We start from the raw sequence: 24,251 nt of genomic DNA, 5'->3' as shown, positions 1-24,251 counted from the left end.
ACACTACGTACAGTACGTCCTGCTACTACTACTACTACCTGCCTCTCCCGAACAGTGAGACAAGGATAAGGGGAGACTCTATAGAAAGGCTTAAGCAGTCGATTATCTAAAAATTGATTTACTTCGCTAACATTAAAATTTGCTACCTTCATTTGTTCGTACGATTTTGTGTGTGCACCAGACCACGTTGCTCTCCAGGGTTGATTGCAGACGGCCGGTCAACCTTCCGAAGCGACTACCAAGTCCCACCAATCTTGCACCTCTCTGGACTACCAAAGATGGCTCGACACAGCTTCAGCTCGGTACCGGCTACTGCGACTCCTGGCTCGCAAGAGGAGGCAAAGCTCCAGTCAGGCGAAGAGGTATACACAACGACTCCGCAATGGTGGTGGTCAAAGAAATTCGCCAGCGGTAGGGCTCGCAACAATAGGAAGCGCAACATCCTCATTATTATTGGCCTTGTTCTCCTCGCGATCATTGCGGTGAGTGGTGGAAGCCGCTGTAGTACTCATCAACGTTGCTGACTTGGCGTGCACAGCTTGCTGTCGGCCTCGGAGTAGGCTTGACAAGGGGAACAGGCAAGCCAATGGCACACCTGCCAACGGGTGGCCAGGATGACAGTCAGAGCGGTCTTCGCCAGAGCGGCTTCTACGTGACGTCGTATAGCGGCAATCAGCAACGATTTGCGTGGACTGAGCAGCCGCTTTCATTTATCACGGGCAATCAGCAGAATCGAGTCGTCGTCTCGATCAACGACACCAACGTCGGCCAAACGATGACGGGATGGGGAGCGGCCATGACGGATTCTTCGGCTTACCTGTTGAGCTCGCTCAAGAGCCAAAATAGGACCGCATACGACACGACCATGGCCTACCTCTTTAATCGCCGAACCGGTATCAACATCCTCAGAGTCCCCATCGGCACGAGCGACTTCAATCCTCAGACGTGGCAGTATACTATGGCAGACCAGGAGGGCGTCCAGGCCAATGCAGACGATACTGTCGGTCCCCTGAGCACATTTAATATGGATGGAGCCAATCGGTACATCATCCCAGCAATCAAGGACGCCCTCGTCTACAATCCGGATCTTAAGCTGGCTCTGCTACCTTGGTCACCTCCCGCATGGATGAAAACGAATAGAGGCATCAACTCAGGGAGTCTCTCTCCAGACGCGATTGGCATCTTACCCGAGTACCTCGTCAAGTCTGTCCAAGGCTTCCGCGACGCATTGGGAGGCAACGTGATGCCATGGGCACTTTCCGTGCAGAATGAGCCAACGAATCCGACGGCGTATCCGAGCATGTCTATGAACAACGACTATGAACTTCGTATTCTCGCTGAACTTCGCGGCAGACTGGCGCAAGAAGGTCTTTCGAGCGTCCAGCTTCTTGGCCACGAAGACAATTTCATCAATTGGGACGACGCGGCCGCCTTGATGCGGTACAACTCCTCGGCTCTCGATGGGATTGCCTGGCACTGCTACAATGGCTCCTCGGCCTACATTGCCAATGTGAGTGAGAGTGACGTTTTCTGAAGAGTTTGAAGGGCCGAATCTCACATTTTTGACCATGACAGTACACCAGCAACTCCAACAATCAGTTGGCGGGCAAGACCATGCACATGACTGAATGCTCCGGACAAGACTCGACTACGCAATCCGACGCAACGTCGCTTCAGTGGTGGATGACCAACATCTTCACACTCCCGAAGCTTGGTGTCTCGTCAGTCATTGTTTGGAACCTGGCCTTGGACAGCAGTAACGGCCCACGGCTAGACCGCGCCTATTGCCAAGACTGCGCGGGTGCGCTGCAGATTGACACATCCAATGGCGTTAGCACCAACCTGCAGAGCCCCCTTCTGGCTCAACACGCAGTGGCAAGTTCAGATTTGACACGGTTCGGGGGTGGGCCTGCATCCTTGATTGAATCAACTGTGTCCAACGACGGGGCCGATTGCATCGATGCAAAGGCCTTTGCCGCAAACTGGACCGTGTCTCCTACTTCATCAACTTCCAACGTCAAACGATATGGCGTCGTGATCGAAAACACCTGCGACCAGATGCAGCAGGCCTACCTGGCCAGAAACGGTCAGCAGGCCTCTGTCAATGTCCCCTCGGGCATCACCACCTTTGTTTGGACTGCCTGAGTTTCAGTCTTCTGTGTCTACATTTGTTCACTCTGTATATTATATTATATTGGTTACTCTGCGGCTTTCGAGAATGAGCAATTGGAAAGCATTCATTGTCCATATGATCTCAATATTTGCGAAGAATCGTCTAGGAAGTAGAATATGCAATGAAGAGCGAGAGATTGACAAGAGAAAATTGGAGAACCATTGTTCGATTAGGAAACTGATTTCCTCGCCATCCGAATGTCGACACTGCGGAACAGCTTGGAGAATGATGACCGATTGCGAATCACCGGAAGCTCAAGCGCAGGAGGTTGCAGGCCGTCGGCGGATTTCACAAGAGCTTCCAGTGCACGAGGCTCTGGTAGAGGAGGGTCCGCTACGCTTGAGTCGCTATTGCTACTACCGCTGCTCCTGGTAGTGCTGCCGCTGTCGGGCTCAGGCGGAGTGAGAGGGGTCTCTGGTATAGCGCCATTCTCTGAACCAGATTCGGGTGACAAATTTGGTGTAGTTGACACTGACGCCAGCGGAGAAAGAAGCGCAGGAGTTGGAATGTGGCTGGAGGACGAAGACGAACTTGGCGTCGACGATACAGCTTGTGATCGGGGCTTTGAGGAAGACCTTGATCTACCCCCTCCGAAATTCGTCGGCACGAGTTCAGAGTCGGGCAGCGAAGTCAAGCGAAAGCGGTAGTGTTGCTGCACGCTGGGGACGGAATTGGCCCTTGGGAGGCCCAAGCCAAGGCTACTATCACCTGGGCGCGAGAGTGTGTCAATGTAGCGCGTCACACCAATCGTCCGCTCGATCCATCGCTTGCAGACGCATTGAGCCATGACAGGTACGCGCTTCTCTGCAGGCTTGCCTTGCTGTGTAAGACTAGGTTGTTGAGCCATTTGGTCATATAAGCGCTGGGCCGTCTCGTAGACCGCCTGTGTTGCTTTGAGCTGAACGAAGCCGTGGTCGCTCAGCATCTGATTCCACTGCTCTATGTCGGTGCCTTCGTCCATGAGCGGCATCGCGGGTAGCTCGATTGGCCGCAGCTTGACGTCGACACACAGCGCCATCTTGAGTGCTCCCTTCCCATCGCAAGTGCCGCACTCCACCTTACCCGTGTTGTGGCATTTGGGACACTGTAAGGTCCCGCTTTGAGCGCACTTTGTGCATTTGTGGCCACGAAAGCGGCCACTGCCTGAGCACCAGAAGCACTCGCCCGCCTCGAGTCCGCCACAACGCCCGCACGACATCTTGCAGCTGCCCGAGCAGGACGGGCAGAGCGTTACAGTTCGAAGCTCCGGAAACTCAAATGTCCGCGTGCCGCGAGTAGCACCAGATTCGAGAATCGAAGCGGCATCGATGGGAAGATCCCACGGATCAACATCGTCCGTCGTGGCAGCATTTCCCGAAAGTACAGAGGCCGAGCTCAAGGCGAGCTTTTGCTGCTTGCCACGAAGCTCGTCGATGTCTGCATCCTCGTCCTTTGAGAGCTTGCAAAACTTGCGCCAGGTTGCACGACGAGATTCGAGGATGATCAAGCCACTGACGGACGATTGGATGCATTCATCCAGGATATTGATCCTCACATTCATGTCGGCAGATGATGTGCTGTCTGCTGGACCAAGGAATTCGGAGACGTGGTCGTGCGGGACGCTGTGTTGGCGTTTCTTGAGGAAGTTTGCCTGCTTCTTGCCCCACGTCGTGGAAATCACAGCCGAGGCGGAAGGCTCTTGAGTGGCAGGAAGCTTGGCCAAGACCATGCTGTGCAACTTCTCGAAGCTTGGTGGAGGTGCTCGCCTGCAATTAAAAGATCGCTTTGATTAGCTATGTGCAAGAACCCAGCATGAGCATACTGTCAGGGTGCTCACAAGTCCAAATCCTGATAAACGACGTGTTCCCTCTGGAGCAACATCGGAATGGAGGAAGACGCCGTCATTGGCAGAGCCAGGGATGCGGAGCGGGGTGCGAAATATCGATTCGCGTCCGCTGCGAGACCGTCCTGACTTTCGGACCTCGTCTGCGGTAATCCCTGTGCCTCGACATGATGCACTGGCGTCTTGCCTGCTGCCTGGCTAGTGGTATTGTCAGGTGCGGGTATGGCCGTAAACGAGCTCCTGCGGCTGTGTAAGGGCGAAACAGAAAGATAGTCATGACGGTGTCCGGTCGAGAGTATGTGTTGTGACCGTCCGAAAGGTGCAGTGTCGAAAGGAGCAGCTCCCTCTGAGTAAGACGTTGCCGAGATTGCTGGGTTTGGGCCTCGGTGAGACGAGGAAGCCTGCGCGAGAGATACTACGCTGGTCGAAGTCGACGACGACAAAGGCGATGGAGACGAAGGCAAGAACGGATGCGTGAAGTGAATCTCTTCCTTGTTCGCCGCCGCTGGAGGGTGCGACACTGGCCCTTGTTGGGTCGAATGCTGAGAATCTTGCTTCACATACATTTCGACTGGGAGCAAGATGGCATCCGGCTCGGTCGACGACATCAACTGACGATGGTAGAAGGAGGCAGCAGTAGCTGCAAGAGGCCGCTCCTGTCGATATCGCTGGACCATGATGAATGCCGCTGTTCTTGCGGGCTGCTGGTGGCTAAAGCGACGAAAGCATTTGCCTTCTTCTCAATCTTCCCCAGCCACGGTTCCAAAGAGATGGTCTGAAACAGTTTCGGGCAGCAGAAATCATTAAAAGCATGGAAACATACGAGTGCAACATTACAATGGACAACTTGTGTTACCCTGGGCCACAGCCGCCGCGCAGCGATACGACGAACCGTATGCATTCGGAAGTGAGCAGTTTTCCCAGTAGTCAAATAAGAGCCAAGACCGCGTCGATCTTTGCACGCACCTTACCCGTTCGTATGAAATCTGGGTGTGACCAAATGCAGGAAACTACGGGTAACATCGTCATGCACCATCGGCACAACGTTGCATGCCGTCTCTGCAGGATGAAGCGGTAATCTGACCCCTACTTATAATATATTGTACTGTATGTAGAACGTAGTAGCTAGTCCATCTGCCCAGGTGACCGCAAACGTTCCTCTGAGGGGAGCACCATGTACGTACTGCACTACTACACTAATAATAAATGATGCTCGTCGATCTCATCCAGGATGCGTCGGAGTTTGTCGCGGCTGTTGCCGGCTTCCCGCAGGTAACAGACCCTGACAGATATAATGTCAATTAATGCGGATCCCCTGCTTTGACAATCATGTTTAGATAGCCTTCGCAGACATTTAGGAATGAATATTAATTAAATTGCGGACCTTGCTGATACCTATCGGGCTAGTAGTAGCAACAAGGACATGAGATATAACCTTATCTCGCTACAAAGCAAGTACGCACTTTACCACTACTACGAGGTCAATGCCGGGGCTATAGCGCTATCTTCTTGGTGGATGTTCTCTCTTTCTAGTGCCGTTTTTTATCCTGAGGTGGTCTTGGCCGATCGACGAGATGTTCGCTACCCGCAACTTCGACCTCCCCGACTTAGTCACCTGACGAAATTGTCGAGTCGCCAGCGGGAAATCCACAAATTCGCCATTTTATTTCGGCTCATTGCAAGCGTCCTGTTCTCAATTTGCATGAGGTTAACCTCAAAGAAGGAGGGTCCGCTTCATGTTCTCCTTGATGCACGGAGGGAAACGGCAATGACTTGATGTTGCAAGTCTCAAGGGTGAGACAATTTTCTATAGATTTTAGTGTCTCTTATGAGAAGGACAGGCACTACAGATTTGTAGATTCAAGAACAAACAGTCTCAGGAATCGGGGGTGAGGCATGCCGCACGCATGCGTTGTAGTAATCGTGCATAACAAAATCTGGGTGCTGGCTCTTCTCCCCTCTCGTGAACACCCGAGCACACTCCCGCCGCGGGCCCGTCTCATCCCAAATGCATTCCACCTGAGCCATGTTCGCATTCGTCGGAGTACCTCGTCGTATTGTCCTCAATATTCGAAATACCAGGCGGCTCCTTCCATTATCACTTAATGTTCCCTTAGAGTTTTCCGGTCGCCGTCCTACGCGGTGCTCCCTCTGCCTCGCCCCAGCCCGACCACTCGTGAGTCGTCTTATCCGAGCTAGCTCAGCAGAAGGACTGGTCTCAGCAAAGGGAGCGCTAAGAGTCCTGCGCGATCTCTAGAGACTTTCAACGGGATCCCGCTCTTGGCAATTGGCTTCTACATGCATACCCTGGCCTCACGTAAAAAAAATCAGGTACCGACCGACCCGATGCAGTTAGGTCTTGCGACTCTTCCCTGTCGTTTGCCCGTTCGTAGCTCTAAATCTCGTTATCGAGCAGATTCCTCTCGCTCCCTCATTTAACGCAAGGAAGAGTGCTCCTTCAACCTTTGTTCCCTCTTTCTTGATCTCTCGTCTTCAAATTCAGAGACGTCCCAATCACCATGTCGACGAACACATCACTCTCGTCCTCTTCCAGGCAGCCCCTCATCTATCGATCCACTTTTCCAGAGCCAAAAGCGCTACGATGCGGCGACACTGGAAATCTTTTCGATCTCATCAGTCAACGGGCAATGCAGCGGCCAGGAGATGCCGCTTTCATCCGTGATGACGGTAAAATCTTTACGTGAGTTGTGCCTCTCGAATCAAGCGATCAGGGAATCTGTGTGGATAGTTGCTCAATCGCTCCCGCTCCTGTCTCTAGAAACAAGGATGTTATCTCATTGTCGAGACGCCTGGCCTGGTCCTATCGCAATGTCCTGGGCCTGTCACCTGGCGGAAAAGTCGCTCTCTTCTCGCCCAACCATTCAGAGTATGGGCTGGCCATTTACGCCGCCGAGATCGCTGGTGTGACTGCCGTCCTCATCAACCCGGCAAGCACGGCCAAAGAACTTGTCACTTTCCTCGACATGAGCAAAGCCGACGTGCTGCTTGCACATCCTTCCGTCATGGACAAGGCTCGCGTGGCGGCACAGGCCAATGCTTCGCTCCGACTCTTCACCTTTGCCGATGCCGATGAGTCGCCCGAGCAGGCCGATGTCGATGTTCCCAAGCACATCATGTCGATCCTCGCCGACGACCAAGAGCTCGAGACGACGGTGATTGAGCGGCCTCGAGAGCAAACTGTTTTCATTTGCTTTTCCTCTGGCACCACCGGTCTGGCAAAGGGCGTGGAAATCACCCACGCAAATGTCACGGCTTCCTTGGCCCAGATGCTCGTCACGCACGAGGGGAGCTTCACAAGCCGCGACATTCAAATTGGTGTCTTGCCCTTCTGCCACATCTACGGCCTTGTCAAGCTCCTCCACCACCCTTTCATGATCGGCATGCCCGTCGTCGTCATGGCCCGGTTCGACATGAGGGCATTTTGCGAAAAGGTGGTCCAGTATGGTGCGACAATTGCGCTCCTTGTGCCCCCCATTATTCTTCTGCTGTCTAGCAGCCCTATTGCGCAAGAGTACAACCTTAGTACTCTCAAGATCATTCAGTCCGGCGGTGCGCCACTGAGCGCCGACCTGGCCCGTCAGGTCTGCTCGCGGTGGCCCAACCTGCGCATCGTGCAAGGCTACGGCCTCACGGAGTCGTGCCCCAGTGTCATCTGCACGGGCCCCGCACACCTTCCCTCGTCGCCCGAATCCGTCGGTCGGATCGCTCCTGGCGTCGAGGTTCGTCTCGTCGACGACAATGGCGACGATGTGGACCCGAACTCGGCTAGTGCGGGCACGCACGCCCAGGGCGAGCTCTGGATCCGCGGCCCTTCGATCATGAAGGGCTACCTGTCCAACGATGACGCAAATCTCCAAGCCTTTGGCGAAGGACGGTGGTTCAAGACGGGCGACATTGCCGCGTACCACGACAACGAGGTGTTCATCGTCGGCCGCAAAAAGGAGCTGATCAAGTACAAGGGCTTCCAGGTGCCCCCCGCCGAGCTCGAGGCGCTGCTCCTGACCCACCCCAAGGTTGCCGACGTCATCGTCGTCGGCATCGTGGACCACTCGCAGGCGACGGAGCTTCCTCGAGCCTACATTGTCCCGCGCGATCTCGGCCTGCTGCGCGATGAGCATGCGGGCGCACGCCTCAGCGCAGACATTGCAAAGTGGACTGCAGCAAACGTGTCAAACCACAAGAAGCTCCGCGGAGGCGTCTACCTCGTCGCCTCGGTACCCAAGAGCCCCTCCGGAAAGCTCCTCCGCAGGGTCATCATGCAGCAGATTGAGATGGCGGCCGCCACGACCGTCGCCGCTGCCGCCGCCGCCGCTGCTGCTGCTTCCGTCACGGCCGAAGGCTCCGCTGCTGCTGCTGCCGCTGACTCCAATGCGACCGTATCGTACCAGGCCGGAAAACAGCACTCGGGTGCTGCCTTTGTCACTGCTTAAACCTGCTCAGCACTTCCCTTTTCCTGCTACGGTGCGTCATCGCTGCCTCCCGTCGTTTCCATCGATGTGTATACTAGACCTTTTACCTGTTCGTGCTGCCATGTATGTCTTGCTCGCTAGGCTCCTCTCCTGCTTCTCAGTTTCCTGGAATGGACAATATCTTTCTTTGCACACATTCAATGACATTTTGGTCGGTAACCAGCGTGGATTCAGAGCGGTGAGGGTAAGTATTTCAGTTTATACAGTGGGCACAAGGCGGAAAGCGAAAGATTACTGTGGTGGCAAAGAATTCTAGGAGTGAGGCACGTTACTTGCGCCTGTTGCCCTGCTGCATCATCAAGATCTGAACGATTCTCGTGAAAATGTTGATGAAGTCGAGCTCCAGGCCGATGGACTCCCGCATCGGATCGGCGGGGATGAGGCCCTGCTGCGCGAGCTTGGCGTGTTGGAGGATCTTTTGCGTGTCCCAAAGGACGAAGCCTCCAAAGACGGCGAGGCCGCCGTAGAGGCTGATGGCCTCGGTTGCGGCCAGTGCCCGGAAGGCCGTGGCTGGGAGGATCATGGGCGCGAGCGACGAGAGGGCACTGTTGAGAGAGAAGAGGGTGAAACGTCAGCATCTATTCTCCGGCGTCGTTTCTTCGTCAAGATCAGCAGGTGGCTCGGTCAAACTTACACAACAGTGACACCGGCCAAGAGCGGGCCGCCGAGGAAGAGGAACTGGCCGTCCTTGGCTGTGGCGCCAACGTAGCAGAGACTGCCGACGACACCGGCGGTGTAGAGACCGGCCCTAGCCAGGAGGGCTGGGTTGAGGAAGAGGAGAGGGCTGAGGACGGCGGCCTGGGCGGCGTTGAAGACGAGCCACGAGGCTGTCTTTCCCGGGTGGCCCGGTGGCAGCGTCTGCGCACCAATCATGCCACCAATCGAAGCGACTAGGCCCACACCAAGCACCAGCCACGGATTGGCGGCCATGAGCCTATACGAGAAGCCAGAACGGTGAAGGGCGATTGCACCAGCCGCCGTGAGGCCAAGACCGCCCGCGAGGTAGTTGAACGTCGAGTGGAGATACGAGGTACTAAACTCATCCATGGGGTTGTCGCGAGTGGGCCGGTTGAGGAACAGGTTGGCGGCCAGGGCGGTGCCGGCGACGATTCCGACGCTGGTCAGCGCCCTCTGCCATCCGCCAGGCGCGCTGAAGCTGCTGGGCGCACCAGCATCGGGTGCAGAGTGGGGCATGCTCAGCACCATGCCCTTGCCAGTGGTGCTGCCATTGCCGCCGTTGCGGAAGGGAGAGGTGCGAACGCCTCGCGATTGCGGCTGCTGGCTGCGCAGGCTCGAGAGGATGGGCGACGACGAAGGCCGGAGGGGCGCCTTGGGCAGCGTCTTGGGCATCGCCGCCATCGTGGAAGGGCGCGCAGCCGCGAGGCTGGCCCTGACCGAGTTGGAGAGCACGGCAAAGCTGGGACGCAGCATTGCTGTTGTAGCAGAATATGAAGAGTGGAAATGCCTGGGAGGAAGAAGAGGAAAAAGGAATGAGGAGTGGCAAGAGCAGCAGGCGCACGCACCTCTCGCCCTTCTTTCGATTTTCGAGAACGTGGTGGAGGCTCTGACGCGGCCGGCCGAAGAACCCGGGCAGACTTAGACGCGCTTTACTCAATCCACCCCAGGGCCTGGACTACAAGCTTGTCCCATCGCGATTTCTTCCTTCCCTCTTTGCTCATGACAATGGCGATAGAAGCACAGGTTTCTGATGGTGATACAGACAAAAAGGGGGGTAGCAGCAACAGTCTGGTATATATCGAATCTCGTCGTTAGAACCAACGGGCCGGTCTCCACCTAAGGAGCTCAAAGAATGTCTTTGCGAGACCGCCAAGGGCCAGCGTGGGCGACCTCAGGCCCTTGCCCACCACTTTGGTCCTGTACACCTCCTTGCCGTCGACCATGAGTCGGACGTTGACAAAGGGCGTGACCGCATCCCGCGTGTCCACCTCAAGCTCGGTCCACTTGACGTTGCCATCAGGAACATACTTGTACAGCCGCTCGGCCCCCGTTGGACCGAGCCCGTTATCCTGCGAAAGGGTGCGGACGGGCAGGTAGAACATATTCAAGGGCGAGGTAGAGAACTCGGTGATGGGGTGGTAGTGCTCGCGCGTGCCCTGGGGGGCAATGCCCACGGCGGCAAACTCGTGTCGGTCTCCACTGAGGACAATGATGTTGGGTACGAACTGCATCACGGCCAGCAGCTCCTCGCGCTCCGTCTGGTATGCGGCCCAGCTGTCACTCTTGCTGTCAATGTCCAGCGGCCCGCCCCAGAGGGTGGTGAATGGCACCGACGAAACGACAAACTTGAATGTGGCAGTGGAGTTGACTGCACCGAGCCAGCGAATGAATGCGTCGCGTTGCTTCCATCCGAGCATCGTCTTTCCCTCGATGTCGTCCAGCTCAGCAGGGATCCGATGCTAGGAAAGAGTCGTCAGTCTGTGAAGCGCTTTCCTCCCTTTGCTGCTCTTCGCCTTACCTTTCTAGTGTCCCACACGAAAAAGGCTGCATCCCCGTAGCGGAAAGTGTAGTAGCTTTCATCATCGTCGAGCGAGGTCGGATTTGCCTTGCCCACGTACTCCTTCCAGGCAACGTTTGCTGGTTCAAATGACTCGCGCTCCTTGAACAGGACCACGCCTTCCTTTGGCTCCTCGACAATGACCTTGCCACCCCAGTTGTTGACCACTTCGTGGTCGTCGTAGATGCCAATGACGGGCAGCCTCTCATAGACGCGACGGAATGAGTCTGAAGCAAACAAATTCCTGTACATCTTGCGGTACGCTGCTGTTGTTGGTCCACCCCAGCGTGGTACGTCGGCGTAGATAAGGTCGCTGAAAGGAGAGGGAGGGGTAGGTGGGATCCCGTCAGCTGCTCAATTCGCACGATTCCAAAGCAATCAGAGCACGCTTACCCGAGCTGCAGGAAGAAGCGAAGCGCAGGCCACTCTCTGCCGATGACGGTGTTGGTGGCCAGCTTGTCGAATCCCTGGACACGGTTCCTTGTAGCGAAGCCACCCGTCTGGTCGCCAAAGCCTGTAAGACGGAGGAGCCAAGACCAGGCCCAGAACTGCGTGGGAGCCCAGGGAAAGTCGGGCTTGACGCAGGAGCTCGTGCCGAAGACGAAGCTGCAGAGCACACGTTTAACGCTCAGGAGAAGGAGGCTGAGGAGAAGGAGCTTGCAGACACACTCACTGGTTTGGATCGTCCTGGGGAATCGAGTCAAAGTCGAATGCTTTGCCATCAGCCTCTTGACCCCGCGTCTTTGCCTCGGCCGCCAAGCGTGGGTCGGGCCACGTCAGGAAACGTCTGGCGCGAACGGGCTCGGGCGCGAATGTCGAGTTGTGGACAAAGGCGAGCCTCCATTCGTACTGCGTTGCCGGCCAGAGATTCTCGATTGTTCCGCTCGCCGTCCAGTCCGACTGGGCAGTAATATGCAACAAGGGACCTCGCTCCCATCGTCTCTGCGCCGCACGGGGCCGACCGTCGATTGAGGCTGGGCTGCCGGGCAGCGCTGCCTCATCATCGCTTGCAGATGATGGTGATCGCCGACGGCTGCGAGAGGGCGCACCAACGTCGATGACTTCGCGGTAGACGACACGCAACGGCTCGGGATTCCTGAAGACTTCGTTACCGTCGTGAAGAAAGCCGCCGAGGGATCCATCGGTGGCTTCCTCCTCGATGAGGGCACCCCACGTTGCCCTCTCGGCTCTCTCGTTGCCCTTTCCAAATGGCAGGCCGACGATGCCGCCCTGGCTGTAGTCATCTGGGGGCCCGAGAGGGTATGGGTACCTTACATGCACCGTGGCCGACGTCGGACCGATAGCCCCGACGCGCGAAAAGTAGAGGTTGTGCTCGAGGTGCGAAGGATAGAGGTACGGGCTGGTGAAGAAGTCGAGGTAGAAGAGAAAGAGGAGCGCATGGGCGGCAAAGTAGGCCAAATTGACCCTCCTGGATCGTGTCGAATGGCCCAAGACGAGCGTCTGAACCGTCTCCCAGGCTGACAGGGGCCTGAGCTCGAGCTCGGCCTCGCGCGGCGTCATGTTGCGAGGAACGACGGCTCCGTTTGGCTTTGCCTCGTTCTCCACTGCCTCTTCCGTCTCGGTGTGCTGGCCGCTTGCCTCAACCTTGACTTGCTCGCCGAGCTGCTTGAGATCTTGCTTGGCTGCCCGGAGCTGTGACTCTTTGAAGAGCGAGGACACGTACGACCGGACGCGCCAATCATGGAGAAGCCATGTCACAGAGTAGAGCGCGTAGGCCATGGGTATAACAGGCCACCCAAGGGGTCTCGACGGGATCCATCGCAGAAAGATAAAGGTCGCGACCCGAAAGATGATGGAGGCCACCATCTGGACGGTATCAGAAACACCTCGCGAGAGGAGCGGGTCTTCGTCCAGGGACGACGACGACGACGAACGATGGTCGGTGCTGTCAGGCATGAGGCTGGCCTCGCGCTTCTTTGTCATCGCGTCTCAGTGGGTCCAGCGTGGGACAAAGGGGAGATGAGGATGGTAAGCTGCAGAGGAAGAAGAAGAAGAGGAAAAAGAAAGGGAGAAGAAGGGTCGACAGTCTTTTTCTTATTCTCCACAAAAAACAACCGCGACGACGCGTTCAAATAATAGCCCTCTGGGCCGACTGTTCTCGCTCTCTGCTTCTGCTTGCGTTTTGGCCCTCCAGGGCCGATTGTGCGGAAGCAAGTGATCAGTCTCCGTTCCCGTCTCTCCCACCTTGCAGTGTTCCTTGGTGCACATTCCCCCACCAAAAGTGACGGATAGGAAGGAAAAGTGGCAGAAGCCATGAGCCATCACCTATACGACACGTGACTCTTTTGGTTTCTGATTTTTCTTTGGGCCTCTGCTTTTTTATAGCGGTAGCGCCATTGGTTCCTCGAATTCTTCTTGCCTTCCTTGGTTAATGTTCTCGAGATCTCTGGCAAGATTTACAAAGTTGTCAGCGCAAAGGAAAACGGCCATCATGTCGACGACGGCGAGGGCCTCTGCGTCTCCGCCACCAAACCCAGAGGCAAAGCGACCGAGACTTGGAAACGGGCCTAGAAATGGGGAATCTCCAAAGCGTTTCAACGGACCAGCAGCTGGAGCTGGAGCTGGAGCAGAGGCAGGATCCAGTGCGAAAGCCGCCAAGATGGAGGCCAAGAGGACCGCACACCGGCTCAAGATGAAACGCAAGGATCGCGAAAGGACATTGGCCAAGACGGGAGAGGAGCCCATCGCATACGATATTCTCGAGATGCTGGGTGCGGAAAAGGTACAAAGTATCCTCGCGGCAGGGGCCGCGAAGGAATTTGAGGACAAGTTTTCGAAGGGAACGGAACTCGAGCTTGTCATTGAGAGGCTGAGCTCCCACGGGGATGGGCTCGCCAAGGCGGCCTCGGGAGACTGGGTCGTGGCGGTGCCACGCTGCCTACCCGGCGAGACGGTGCGGGCGAAGGTGTTTGGTAACGAGCGCCTGCACTCGAAGGCCGACCTGGTGGAGATTGTCAAACCAGCTGCTGAAAGTTCGTCTGCGCCCATCAAGAGGCAGGACGAGCTGGTTCGCTGCAAATACTTTTCGTCCTGCTCTGGTTGTCAGTACCAGATGCTCTCATACGACACCCAGCTCGCCATCAAGCAGAACGTCGTCCGACGAGCGTTTGCCAATTTTGCCAAGCTCGACCCCCTGTTGATCCCCGACACGCTTCCGACGATCCCTTCGCCACTGCAGTACAGCTACCGGACCAAGCTGACGCCCCACTTTGAGATCCCCTTCGAGATTCGACAGGAGCGACGAAGGACCAGGGGCAAGGAGACGCCCACCTCGTTCTTTTCCGATGACGTCGACGTGGCCGTCGGCTTCGGCAGGCTGGGTGGAAAGGACGTGCTCGACATTGAGGAGTGCTCCATTGCCACGGCAACGATCAATGGGGCGCTGCCGGCGGAGCGCCAAAAGGTCAAATGTGCAATCAAATCGTACAAGAACGGCGCAACAGTTCTTCTTCGCGACTCGCTGCGGTCCTTTGAATCCCTTGCCGAAGACAAGACGACGGAGAACGGCGCCCAGTACGACACGGAAGTCGTCACGAACCACAAGGCCGGCGTCAAGGAGCGGGTCAACGATACCAAGTTTGACTCGCCCGCGGGAGCATTCTTTCAGAACAATCGCAGCATCCTTCCGTCGCTCCTCGGCTATGTCCGTGAGCAGATCATCTTGCATTCGACCCCGACACCGACGGCAGACACTGCTGCGGCCGAGTCTGACCAGGAAAAAGCGAGCAGGTACCTCGTCGACGCCTACTGCGGCTCTGGTCTCTTTTCTCTCTGCCTCGCCGATCTGTTCGAGCAGGTATCGGGCGTCGAGATCAGCCAAGACTCAATCAAGTATGCAAAAACCAATGCTGAGCTCAACGGCATCACCAATGCACAGTTCCTTGCCGGCAATGCAGAGGATATCTTTGCCAAGATTGCCTACCCGAGCGACAAGACGACTGTCATCATCGACCCTCCCCGGCGGGGCTGCGACGAGGCGTTCATCCGGCAGCTTCTCGAGCTCGATCCCTGGCTCATCGTCTATGTCAGCTGCAACGTGCATACGCAGGCCAGGGACGTGGGGCAGATCGTCCGGGGCCGCAGCGCAGACGGCCAGGAGAGGAGATACGATGTGTTGAGCGTCAGAGGGGCCGACCTGTTTCCGCAGACACACCACGTCGAGGGCGTGTGTGTCCTCAAGCGAAGGCAGTAGCCGCGCAGTGTGCAGAGTAGAACAGCTATAGTCCAAAGCACATCTTGTATCGCCTGTCTTCCTGTGATATTGAAACACACTTTTTTGCAGTTGCATGCCAAAGAAGCAGGTGCCCGGCGGGGTGATGGTGTTCAACCGGGTCCGCATGGGCAACGGCGAGGGACAAGTGTTGGTACAACACATAGACAAGCATCGCCATTGCGGCCGAACGGAAGGAAAGAGAGAGAGAGAGAGAACACAAATCGAATCGAAAAAATAAAAGTGACGAGAGAAAAAAGAAAGGAAGAAAAAGACAATGACGATGACGATGACAGTAGAGAGACGTGAAGGAAGATTTTCGATCGAGGATTCTAGTGCGAAGAAGTCTCGCTGGAGATGGTGACACTTGGAGGTGCCGAAAGAGCGAGCTTGATTTGGTCGTAGATGGCCATCTGAGCGCAGATGAGGCCGGCCTGCATGATGATCCTCGTGCCCAGGCCGGCCCAGAGGCCCGAGAAGCCAGCCTCGCGGGCGAGGTTGACCATCTTGACAAAGCTGCCGCCCTTGCCACCGCCGCCCTTGTTAATCTTGGATAGCAGCGTGTCGGCCGGGTGGCTGGCAATGGCGGCGCCCACACCGGCAGCGAGGCCACAGGTGAGCGAGACGCCAATCTGGCCCGTCTTGCCGTACGAATCGAGCGTCTCCTTTGACACGTTCTTCTTGAACAGCTCGTGGGCGTACTCGTTGATGGTGAACTGGGCCTGGGTAAAGGGGATCTGCTTGAAGAGAATGGGAATGTAGCCGGCGTAGAACTCGCGGAGACCGCCCTCGGCGCCCATGCGCGTCATGGCGCCCACGAGGCCCTTTGCGTAGCCGCGCTCCGAAACGAGGCGGATCCGGGCCGCCTCAAGTGGGGTGAGGAGCGTAGAGGCAATCAGCTCAGCGGCAGAGGCACCGCCGATGTAGATGGCCGTGCGGTTGCGCTCGGCTGCCTCGCGGGAGCCGGCCAGTTCGGCAAAGCGCTTCTTAAAGTACTCGAATCCGCAGAATTTGGTTCCACCCTGGATCAGATAGCCGACTGCCGTTGGTCCAAAGCCCTGTCAAGGAGAGAGAGAATGAATTTAGACTGGGAGAGAAAAAGAAAAAAGATAAAACACGCACGGTCATGAGGCCCTGGGGCCCTTCGGAGGAGATGATGTGACGGGCCATGCTGGCCATGCCCAGCTTGCTCCCCGGCGGCTCGAGCTGGAGCCTCGTCTTGACGACGTCGACGGGCGTCATGGCGCCGTGGGTGATGGTTGCGCAGAGGGCGCCTGCGGCAAAGAATCTAACATAGCCTCCCAGAGTGAATTCGGGGAGGAAGTCGAGACCGGAGGAAGAAGAGGACGATGCCGCGCCTGCAGCGCCCTTGATCTGGCTGTTGAGCTTGGCAGAAGCATCGCCCAGCTGCGCCCTGGCCTCTTTGAGCTGCTTTTCCGCCGCGTCTCTCGCCGATTCGAGCTGCTTCTCCGTCGTCTTTTTGGCAGAGTCGTACTGCGACGCGGCAGCATCCGTGGCCGAGTCGAAGCGAGAGCGCGCGGCCTGGGTGGCCGAGTCGAGCTGCGACTGGGCCTCGCTGCGGGTCTGGGCCAGACGAGCCTGGACGCTCTCGCGTGCCTTTTGAACCTCGTCCTTGGCCGACATGGTTGCAGGGAAGGGCCTGGAGGGGAGCAAGTGCAAAGGGAGCAAGGAGAAGTCTCGGGGAAGGGAGACGGCGGAAGACTGGGGGGGAGAAGAAGGGCACAGCAGTGACGACAAGGAAGAATCGGAAGAGTGGAAGGTCGTTCCGGCGTTCTTCTTAAATGCCAACAGCTAGATGCAGATATGGTCAGGGACAAGAAGATATAGAATTTGCAGAACTATGACGACTGTGCGTGGCTTTTCCGCAACCCTTAGTAGCTAGTACTAGTACGTAGTGTAGTCTAGTAGTGCTGCTGTTCTGGTGGAGGCAGCAGCCGCGCATACCAGGCGCATGCATAGCGTCATTGCTAAAAAACGCGCGCCCGCGGAGAGAGAAAACAGTAGACGAGGGGTACGGAGACGTGGGCCGAAGAAAATCGAGAACGTGGCTCAGAGGAGCCTTTTCCACGCGAGCACTCTCCGCGACCACTGTCCCTGTCGCCCAGGTCGTGCGGTTTTTGTCGTCGCCAAAAAAAGAAAAGCACGTAGAGCAGCAGGTGGAACAGCCCTCAGTCTCGTCGGACCCGTCGCCCGAAAGCAAGCGCGCGAGCAGCACCGGTCACTCACGGAAGGAGCAGCAGTGGTGGAAGACAAAGCGGGAGTGGTAGCAGAGACAGGAAAAGATTGTCAGGACACGCGAGAGAGACGACACGGAGGGAAAGATGGCGCAGGACAAGATGAGCATCGCGCGAGTTTACCCAAATGCGAATGAGAAGTTTGGACGGACGTGGTGGGACTATGGTGAGTCGCTGGTCGCTGTGGGCGTTCCACAAGACGCTAGCTAAAGCTGCTGTTGGACAGACAATCTCGTGGTACAGTGGGGCACACAGGACAATTATGAGATTCTTCGCAAAGTCGGTCGAGGAAAGTACAGCGAGGTCTTTGAGGGCATCAACGTCGCGGGCGCCTCTGCACCAGAGAAATGCATCATCAAGGTCCTAAAGCCCGTCAAGAAGAAGAAGATCAAGAGAGAGATCAAGATCTTGCAAAATCTGGCCGGCGGACCCAACGTCGTGGGCCTTCTTGACGTCGTCCGAGATCCTCAGGTGAGTGTGATTGCGAGGATCGGGGAAATCGATCAAATTCTCAGCGCAGCCATCCGTCCATACAGTCAAAGACGCCGTCCATCATCACCGAGTACATCAACAACACCGACTTCAAGGTGCTATACCCAAAGTTTACCGATTTCGATGTGCGATACTACATGTTTGAGCTTCTCAAGGTGAGTCGTGCCCTGCTTCGATTGAAGACTCATACCTCTCCTAACACGATTCCTTGACTTTTAGGCTCTCGACTTTTGCCACTCGCGAGGCATCATGCATCGTGATGTCAAGCCTCACAACGTCATGATCGACCACGAGAAGCGCAAGTTGAGGCTCATCGACTGGGGTCTGGCCGAGTTCTACCACCCGCAGACGGAATACAACGTCCGGGTGGCCTCGCGCTATTTCAAAGGTCCCGAGCTCCTCGTCGACTACCAAATGTACGACTATTCACTCGATATGTGGAGTCTTGGTTGCATGTTTGCAAGCATGATCTTCCGCAAAGAACCCTTTTTCCACGGTCACTCGAATACCAACCAGCTTGAAAAGGTGAGTGTCGCTTCTTCGTTCTCCTTGACTTCAATCATGTTCCCTTAACCTCTTTTGCACTGTTCGCGCCAATCAAAGATCGTCCGGGTATTGGGTACCGACGATTTCTTTGCTTACATGGACAAGTACGAGATCGAATTGGACCCCGAGCTAGAGGATGTCATCTCGGGCCGATGGCAACGGAGGCCCTGGTCTCGATTCGTCACAACGGAGAATCAACGATACATTTCAAACGATGCCATTGAGTAAGTGTCTTCCCCCTCCGGCTTCTCTGTGCTGGAACGAGGATCTCACGCAACCGTTCTCTTTTCAGTTTCCTCGATAAAATGTTGCGATATGACCATCAGGAGAGGCTCACGGCTGCGGAAGCGCAAGAGCACCCTTATTTTGGTGAGTCGACCTAAAAAGGGTAGATCCAGCGAAACTGATCTTCCTGACGCTCTTTGTTGCTCTGCAAACAGCCCCCGTCAAGGCAGCGGCAGAACGAGGAGAGGTGCCGACGGCAGCGTGAAAGGAGAGAACGGAAAGAAGAGGGACCAATTTTCTTCGTCGCTCAGTCTCTAGCCTTTCCTTTTGTGTGATACGCAATCCGAAAAAGAAGATGCGCAGGGCATGGGTCCAAGTCATCCTTGCTGCCCTCCAATCGGTCTTTTGATTCCTTGGCTCGGTCGTGGAGATGAGGCACGGGGGTGAAATCATGGTGCGATTAGATAGAATAGTAAGCGGGGAGCGGCTGTAAACAGAAGGGTGTGTGGTGTATAGGATCGACAAAGGGGCTGTAGACGATTTAAATTGAGGGCGGATTCCTTTCCTGTAGAGCATGGTACAGAATTTGACAAGACTCGAAGAGGAAGGTGACACGAGGAACAGAGAGAACAGTAAAAGGAAATGGAAAGGGAAAAGGAAAGGGAAAGGGAAAGGGAAAGGGAAAGGGAAAGGGAAAGGGAAAGGGAAAGGGAAAGGGAAAGGGAAAGGGAAAGGGAAAGGGAAAGGGAAAGGGAAAGGGAAAGAGAAGAGTAGAGAAGAGGGACAGAGAGAGTAAGGTGCGGGGATGGGAGGTAGATAAGGGGTCTTGTCGATTTCTTGTTTCTTGTTTTCCTTCCTTTTCCTCTTTTCGGCCAGACATCGTCGAGGAAAGCGAGCCGGGGACTGATATCGTACAAAGGAGAAGAATAGATAGCGCCAGAGCCAGGTAAATTGGTAGTCTAAGGGAGAGAGAGAGAGAAAAGACAAAGGGAGGTACTACACAACGGTCAAAGGCTAAGGTAGAGTTACGTTTCCATGGCTAGAACCAGACATCGGAAAGACGAAGTCGCTTCACGGAGAAGCCTGTGAGCCAGAGAGTGCAGAAAGCTGGTCCGATCCCTGACCCGGCTGGTTGCTCGAGAGGTGACAGAGGTAGATTCTGACCTTGTAGAGTCGGAAAAGCTCCTTGACGAGATCGCGGAAATCGACACGTTGGGTGGCCGTGTAGTAAAACGTCAGCTTCCTCCGATCCCACTGCATCTCGGCCGCAACGACAATCATGGGAAGACCGCGCTGGTTGACTTTGGCGGTGCAGAGCGCCAAAGCACGTTCCTCGTCCTGTGCTTTGGAGTGCAGGAGCGACGTCTCGGCTGGCGTCGCTTTCGAAAAGAGGCGCTTCGGATTGATATTTCGCGTAAGTCGACTGAGAGGGACCACCGACGAGGCCGCACCGACGTTGCTGCCACTGCCACTGCCACCAACGTTGTTGCTGGTGCCGCCGCCGCCAGAATTGGTGCTGCTGCTGCTGGTTGTGGTGCTGGTGCTCGGCTCCCTCGTGAGATCTGTTTGATGAGCCAAGAAGTTCTGAACCTGGTCGACGGTGATGGAATCATTGACAACAGTGCCCAGATCCTTGCCACGGTCCGCCTCGACGATGACGAGGTCGCCCTTGGCAATCTCGCCCTCGTCCCTTCTGCCCGGTCCGCGACCCTGCGACTGGCGAAAGTACAGGTCGGTCCTGCCCTGCTTAAACTCGACAATGTACAATGGCGTGTCGCGGGGCAGCATCTGCAGGGGAACGCCTCTGCCGAGCTCCTGCAGTGAGAAGGGGCCATCTTGATGTCCGCCGCTGATGGGCGCAATCGGACCCAAGCTTGAAAGGCTGGCAATGGCATAGTCGGACAGAGGAGCGCCAACCTGACCACTTGCGACTGCACCTGCACTTCCACCACTGCTGCCACCGCCACTGCCACCGCCACCGCCACCGCCACCAGCACCACCACCGCCACTGAATGAGGCGAAAGAGGGACTTGACGAAGAGTGATGGCGATGATGGTGCTGTGTACTATCCAAAGCGCTGCCATGCTGCTGCTGAGGATGCTGCTGCTGCTGCTGCTGCTGATGATGATGATGATGATGAGAAGGCTGCTGAATCTGCTGTGGATGCTGGTGCTGTTGACTGTGCTGGAAAGTGTGCTGATGCTGCTGCTGGGGTTGCTGTTGCTGGGGAGCAATGCGACCAGGGAGTCCGGGGATGTAGCTCGAGGACGTGCCAAATGGGCTCGTTCCAAAGTAGCTCGGTGACTGGGGCTGGCCCACGGGACCCATGGAGAACGTCTTGGACTGGGGCGACATGGAGAGGTGGCGCTCCGTCGCAGGTGAAGTGGAAAAGGCGTGGGACAGAGGCTGGTGCGCACCAAAGTCGGCCGACGTCGACTGCGCCCTGGCCCGATTTGGGCTTCCAAAGGCGCCCGACGACTGGTTGAGAAAGTCCCACGACGACGAGGCCATATCCGTGGGAACGGCTCTTCTGCCTTGGTCTATGGCCGAATAGCGAGCAGGTGATGCCTGCGAGAGAGTGCGCTCGCCAAACATGGGCGGCATCGAGGCGGCGTGGGCACCAGTGGCGGCAGCGGCAGACGAAGGGACGCGCATGTGGACCTGCTCCATGTGCTGCTGCCGCGCCGTGGCGGCCGCAACGGCGACCTGGTCGAGATTGAGCCGGAGAGAAGATCCCAAGTCGGCGGCAAGGTCGTCGTCTGAGATGGCGAGACTGCCGCCTCCAAAGAGACCATAGCCGCCGCCGCCGCCGCCACGACCCGACGATGTTGAACCACCGATGGGTCGTGGATAAGATTGTTGGCCGGGGACAAAGCCACCCTGCGAGGGCGTGGGCCGGTTGACCTCGAATCCAATGGCACGATGCTGGCCGCCCACGGCGGCGGTGGCGGCGGCGGCGGCGGTGGCAATCGAGTGCCTTCTCGACTCGGTGCCTGAGCTCGGCAGGGGCCCATTCTCGCTGCCGTGACTTGTTGCCAAGGCAGAAGCTTCGTTTGCCGTCGGAATTGGCCTTCGGCCTCGCTCAGCGGGACTCTGCACCGCCGTGTGGTCGGCGTCGGCATCGGCGTCGTCGTCATCGTAAAGTATGCGGTCGGGAAAGCGACCTTCGAGATGCTGCTGAGCTGCATATGCATATGTACCCGGGCTCGTGCCGCCCTCCCAGGCCGAGGCAGACCTGCTCCAGTTGTCGTATGTACCCTGGGGCACGTCGTACTTTTGCAGAGCTGCCGCGCTCGAGGTCGATCGAAGACGACCGGGACGGAAGGTGGCCGAGAGGGGCGGGTGGGAGAAGAAGTGACTGTCGCCGTCTCTGGTGGCCAAGCCGCTGTCTTCAAGACCGCCCGACTCCTCCAACATGGTCTCGAGCCCAACACGAGGCGAGGAAGCGGCAGCAGCAGCGGCAGAGGCAGTCATCCCTGTACCGGCTTGCGTGTGGCCCACATCGGGCAGGCCGGGTGAGGCCGAATGGTGGGAGCCAGGCGATTGAGGAGCGTAGTGGTGGGGCATGGAGCTGCTGGCGGGTGTGTTGACGGAAAGGCTTCGCTTGGCAATTGGTGGCCGGCGGCCTTCGCGATTGAGTTCGCTGCTCATGCCTGGCGACGAGGAAAGAAGCCAGTCGTTGGATTCGCCAAGACTGTCGCGTGGCACGTTGCGATGTAGCGAGCCCTGCTGCTGCTGCTGCTGCAGAGGTGGCCAGGGTGCAGAGGCTCCTGAGTGAGCCTGGGCGCTGGCGGAGCGATGAAGGGGTGTGGCAGCCGAGCTTGAGATGTGGCTTGCGCGCGACTCTGACTCGCACCTCTCGGCAGGCCGGGAGCTAAAGGAGGAGAGCGACGAGGGCGACGAGGAGTCGAAAAGGGGTGAAAAGTCGTTGGCCGAGGATGGGTTGCGATGCGAGCCAAATGCTCCTGCACCGTTGGTCGAGGAAGAGGACGATGTGGGGATCTGCCAAGAGTCCACGCTGGACGTTGGGCCTGCACTCGTGCCGTTTCCCCCAAAGCCTAAGCCGAATCCGCTGCCGCTGCCGCCGCCGCCGCCACCACCACCACCACCGACAGCGCCACTGCCACCACCGCCGCTGCCGTCGTTGGCTCTTGTGCTACCTCGGTCGGCGCCCGGCACGGCGTCTCGGCTTGCCGAGCGGGTCCGCAAAGGACGATGGATGGGATGGGAATCGACAGCAAGGGATCGTCTCCAGCTTCGCTCGGTGGAGCCAAGGACGCCATCGACTGGGCCCTCGTCGGCTTCGTCGCGGCCACTGTCGGTGGCGCTGAGCGAGCGTCGGTCCAGGTCGCTGGCCGAGTCCGGGTGACGGGGGCGTGCAAGGCGAAGCTGTCTCACTGGCTGTTGCCTGAGAAAGTCAAGAGAGATGGAGAGGTCCGGAAAGTGGTCCTCTTTAGAATTGAACCGTGTCGTCGCGGGCGTGCTGCGCTGGTCTCTAGGCAAATCGAGCTCTACCTTTTCTTCGCAGAGATCTTGCTGGAGGAGCATGACCGTGCGTGTAAGCCTTCACGGGACGGGGAAGTTGATTTAGGAAAAAGGGGGGGAAATGGAAGTATAGACGAGGGTGCGACACTCACAGAAGTCCAGGACGAATTGGAGTGCGAGCGAGGAGAGCCCTGTTTTTTTTTCGTCGGGTGGACGAAATGGCAAGCAAAGCAAAGTGGTCAGTGGCCACTGCCGGGGGATAGGGCTCGAGATGGCTGCTGCTCACCAACATCCGTCTGTCTCTAGCAAAGTAGCAGCAGGTTGACCAGCCAGAGAGGGGTAGAGAAACGAAAAAATGCAGCAAGGGAGGGAGCGGTGACGACGAAGGTAATCCGGTGGAGGTGCGGAGATGCTCTGTGATGAAGCGAGAGCGTGCAGAAAGCCAGCAGAAGCGGAGCGCAGCGTTTTGTACCTGCCCTTGCGCCTTCCGGCCTGCCAATGGGGAGCGCCGCTTCGGATGGATGTATACGCCACTCTCTTGCTCCTCGCGCACGATACGGACCTCTTGTTCCGGTCCCTTGGCGAGCGAGGAACAGGACCGTGCTCAGTCGCGGTGGCACAACCTCTCTGTCGACTCGCGGTGGAGGGGGGTACCTCACAAAGCGATGAGAGGAAATAGAGAAGGGAGATAGAGAAAGAGAGATTGCAAGAGCAGCGGCCCCTGCGTCTAGAAGTCTATGTTGTCCAAGCGAGCGATGATGAGGCGGGCAAAAGTAGGTAGTAGCCAAATGTGGTTGACACTAGTGAGACTGACTTGCCAACCAGATCGTCAGACCTCCAACGCGAGCTTAGTTGCGGGGTAGGTAGCCTCAGAAAAAATAAAAATAAAAAATAAGAAATAAAGAAGCGCCACGAGGCTTGGTGTAGGTCGCTTGACCACTCAGCGGTCCAGGCGCTTTCCCATGCCACGGCCTTGATCTTTTTGGAATTGGCATTATTTTTTTGTCACGTCGTCGG

At 56.9% G+C, this 24,251-nt stretch overlaps 12 protein-coding genes across 12 annotated transcripts; 6 read left to right on the top strand and 6 right to left on the bottom strand.

The window, feature by feature from the left end:
- The first annotated feature begins 177 nt into the window (after positions 1-177).
- Positions 178-2,248, top strand: FA10DRAFT_302670 (glycoside hydrolase). Its single transcript, XM_025525154.1, has 3 exons — positions 178-482; positions 539-1,510; positions 1,576-2,248. Exons 1-3 carry the CDS (start codon positions 279-281, stop codon positions 2,143-2,145), a joined length of 1,746 nt encoding a protein of 581 aa, XP_025376516.1. The 5' UTR covers positions 178-278; the 3' UTR covers positions 2,146-2,248.
- FA10DRAFT_280371 (hypothetical protein) lies at positions 2,201-4,672 on the bottom strand (the record flags this gene model as incomplete). Its single annotated transcript, XM_025523612.1, has 3 exons — positions 2,201-3,918; positions 3,990-4,241; positions 4,560-4,672. The coding sequence occupies 3 exons, from the start codon at positions 4,670-4,672 to the stop codon at positions 2,343-2,345; spliced, it is 1,941 nt and encodes a 646-aa protein (XP_025376515.1). The 3' UTR covers positions 2,201-2,342.
- Positions 4,673-5,337: 665 nt separating this feature from the next.
- Positions 5,338-5,814, top strand: FA10DRAFT_141694 (hypothetical protein). Its single transcript, XM_025518042.1, has one exon. It carries the CDS (start codon positions 5,419-5,421, stop codon positions 5,770-5,772), a length of 354 nt encoding a protein of 117 aa, XP_025376514.1. The 5' UTR covers positions 5,338-5,418; the 3' UTR covers positions 5,773-5,814.
- Positions 5,815-6,097: 283 nt separating this feature from the next.
- FA10DRAFT_280370 (acetyl-CoA synthetase-like protein) lies at positions 6,098-8,616 on the top strand. Its single transcript, XM_025523611.1, has 2 exons — positions 6,098-6,696; positions 6,775-8,616. The coding sequence occupies exons 1-2, from the start codon at positions 6,515-6,517 to the stop codon at positions 8,444-8,446; spliced, it is 1,854 nt and encodes a 617-aa protein (XP_025376513.1). The 5' UTR covers positions 6,098-6,514; the 3' UTR covers positions 8,447-8,616.
- A 19-nt stretch (positions 8,617-8,635) lies between these two features.
- FA10DRAFT_267885 (hypothetical protein) lies at positions 8,636-9,987 on the bottom strand. The gene is made up of 2 exons (XM_025522088.1): positions 9,120-9,987; positions 8,636-9,030 (listed from the first exon to the last, which is right to left on the bottom strand). Exons 1-2 carry the CDS (start codon positions 9,914-9,916, stop codon positions 8,754-8,756), a joined length of 1,074 nt encoding a protein of 357 aa, XP_025376512.1. The 5' UTR covers positions 9,917-9,987; the 3' UTR covers positions 8,636-8,753.
- Positions 9,988-10,127: 140 nt separating this feature from the next.
- Positions 10,128-13,043, bottom strand: FA10DRAFT_267883 (hypothetical protein). Its single transcript, XM_025522087.1, has 4 exons — positions 11,674-13,043; positions 11,394-11,606; positions 10,962-11,313; positions 10,128-10,902 (listed from the first exon to the last, which is right to left on the bottom strand). The coding sequence occupies exons 1-4, from the start codon at positions 12,942-12,944 to the stop codon at positions 10,255-10,257; spliced, it is 2,484 nt and encodes an 827-aa protein (XP_025376511.1). The 5' UTR covers positions 12,945-13,043; the 3' UTR covers positions 10,128-10,254.
- Positions 13,044-13,359: 316 nt separating this feature from the next.
- Positions 13,360-15,429, top strand: FA10DRAFT_267882 (S-adenosyl-L-methionine-dependent methyltransferase). Its single transcript, XM_025522086.1, has one exon. The coding sequence runs from the start codon at positions 13,453-13,455 to the stop codon at positions 15,211-15,213; it is 1,761 nt and encodes a 586-aa protein (XP_025376510.1). The 5' UTR covers positions 13,360-13,452; the 3' UTR covers positions 15,214-15,429.
- A 28-nt stretch (positions 15,430-15,457) lies between these two features.
- On the bottom strand, positions 15,458-17,035 carry FA10DRAFT_280367 (mitochondrial carrier). The gene is made up of 2 exons (XM_025523610.1): positions 16,354-17,035; positions 15,458-16,289 (listed from the first exon to the last, which is right to left on the bottom strand). Exons 1-2 carry the CDS (start codon positions 16,873-16,875, stop codon positions 15,564-15,566), a joined length of 1,248 nt encoding a protein of 415 aa, XP_025376509.1. The 5' UTR covers positions 16,876-17,035; the 3' UTR covers positions 15,458-15,563.
- A 350-nt stretch (positions 17,036-17,385) lies between these two features.
- FA10DRAFT_267880 (Pkinase-domain-containing protein) lies at positions 17,386-19,331 on the top strand. The gene is made up of 7 exons (XM_025522085.1): positions 17,386-17,652; positions 17,713-17,957; positions 18,023-18,133; positions 18,198-18,503; positions 18,582-18,748; positions 18,817-18,893; positions 18,965-19,331. Exons 1-7 carry the CDS (start codon positions 17,574-17,576, stop codon positions 19,012-19,014), a joined length of 1,035 nt encoding a protein of 344 aa, XP_025376508.1. The 5' UTR covers positions 17,386-17,573; the 3' UTR covers positions 19,015-19,331.
- On the bottom strand, positions 19,153-19,725 carry FA10DRAFT_141390 (hypothetical protein). The gene has a single exon (XM_025518040.1). It carries the CDS (start codon positions 19,627-19,629, stop codon positions 19,291-19,293), a length of 339 nt encoding a protein of 112 aa, XP_025376507.1. The 5' UTR covers positions 19,630-19,725; the 3' UTR covers positions 19,153-19,290.
- A 170-nt stretch (positions 19,726-19,895) lies between these two features.
- Positions 19,896-20,519, bottom strand: FA10DRAFT_214354 (PSP1-domain-containing protein; the record flags this gene model as incomplete). The annotated part of the gene is made up of 3 exons (XM_025518476.1): positions 19,896-20,172; positions 20,222-20,271; positions 20,340-20,519. Coding segments are annotated over 3 exons (507 nt in total), but the record flags the coding sequence as incomplete, so codon positions are not given.
- Positions 20,520-22,710: 2,191 nt separating this feature from the next.
- FA10DRAFT_141507 (hypothetical protein) lies at positions 22,711-23,640 on the top strand. Its single transcript, XM_025518041.1, has 2 exons — positions 22,711-23,472; positions 23,541-23,640. Exons 1-2 carry the CDS (start codon positions 22,965-22,967, stop codon positions 23,546-23,548), a joined length of 516 nt encoding a protein of 171 aa, XP_025376505.1. The 5' UTR covers positions 22,711-22,964; the 3' UTR covers positions 23,549-23,640.
- Positions 23,641-24,251: the final 611 nt, after the last annotated feature.

This window comes from Acaromyces ingoldii, assembly GCF_003144295.1.
Source record: "Acaromyces ingoldii strain MCA 4198 unplaced genomic scaffold FA10scaffold_4, whole genome shotgun sequence".
In the NCBI taxonomy this organism is placed as follows: domain Eukaryota; kingdom Fungi; phylum Basidiomycota; class Exobasidiomycetes; order Exobasidiales; family Cryptobasidiaceae; genus Acaromyces; species Acaromyces ingoldii.
This window is presented reverse-complemented; position numbering and strand designations above follow the sequence as displayed.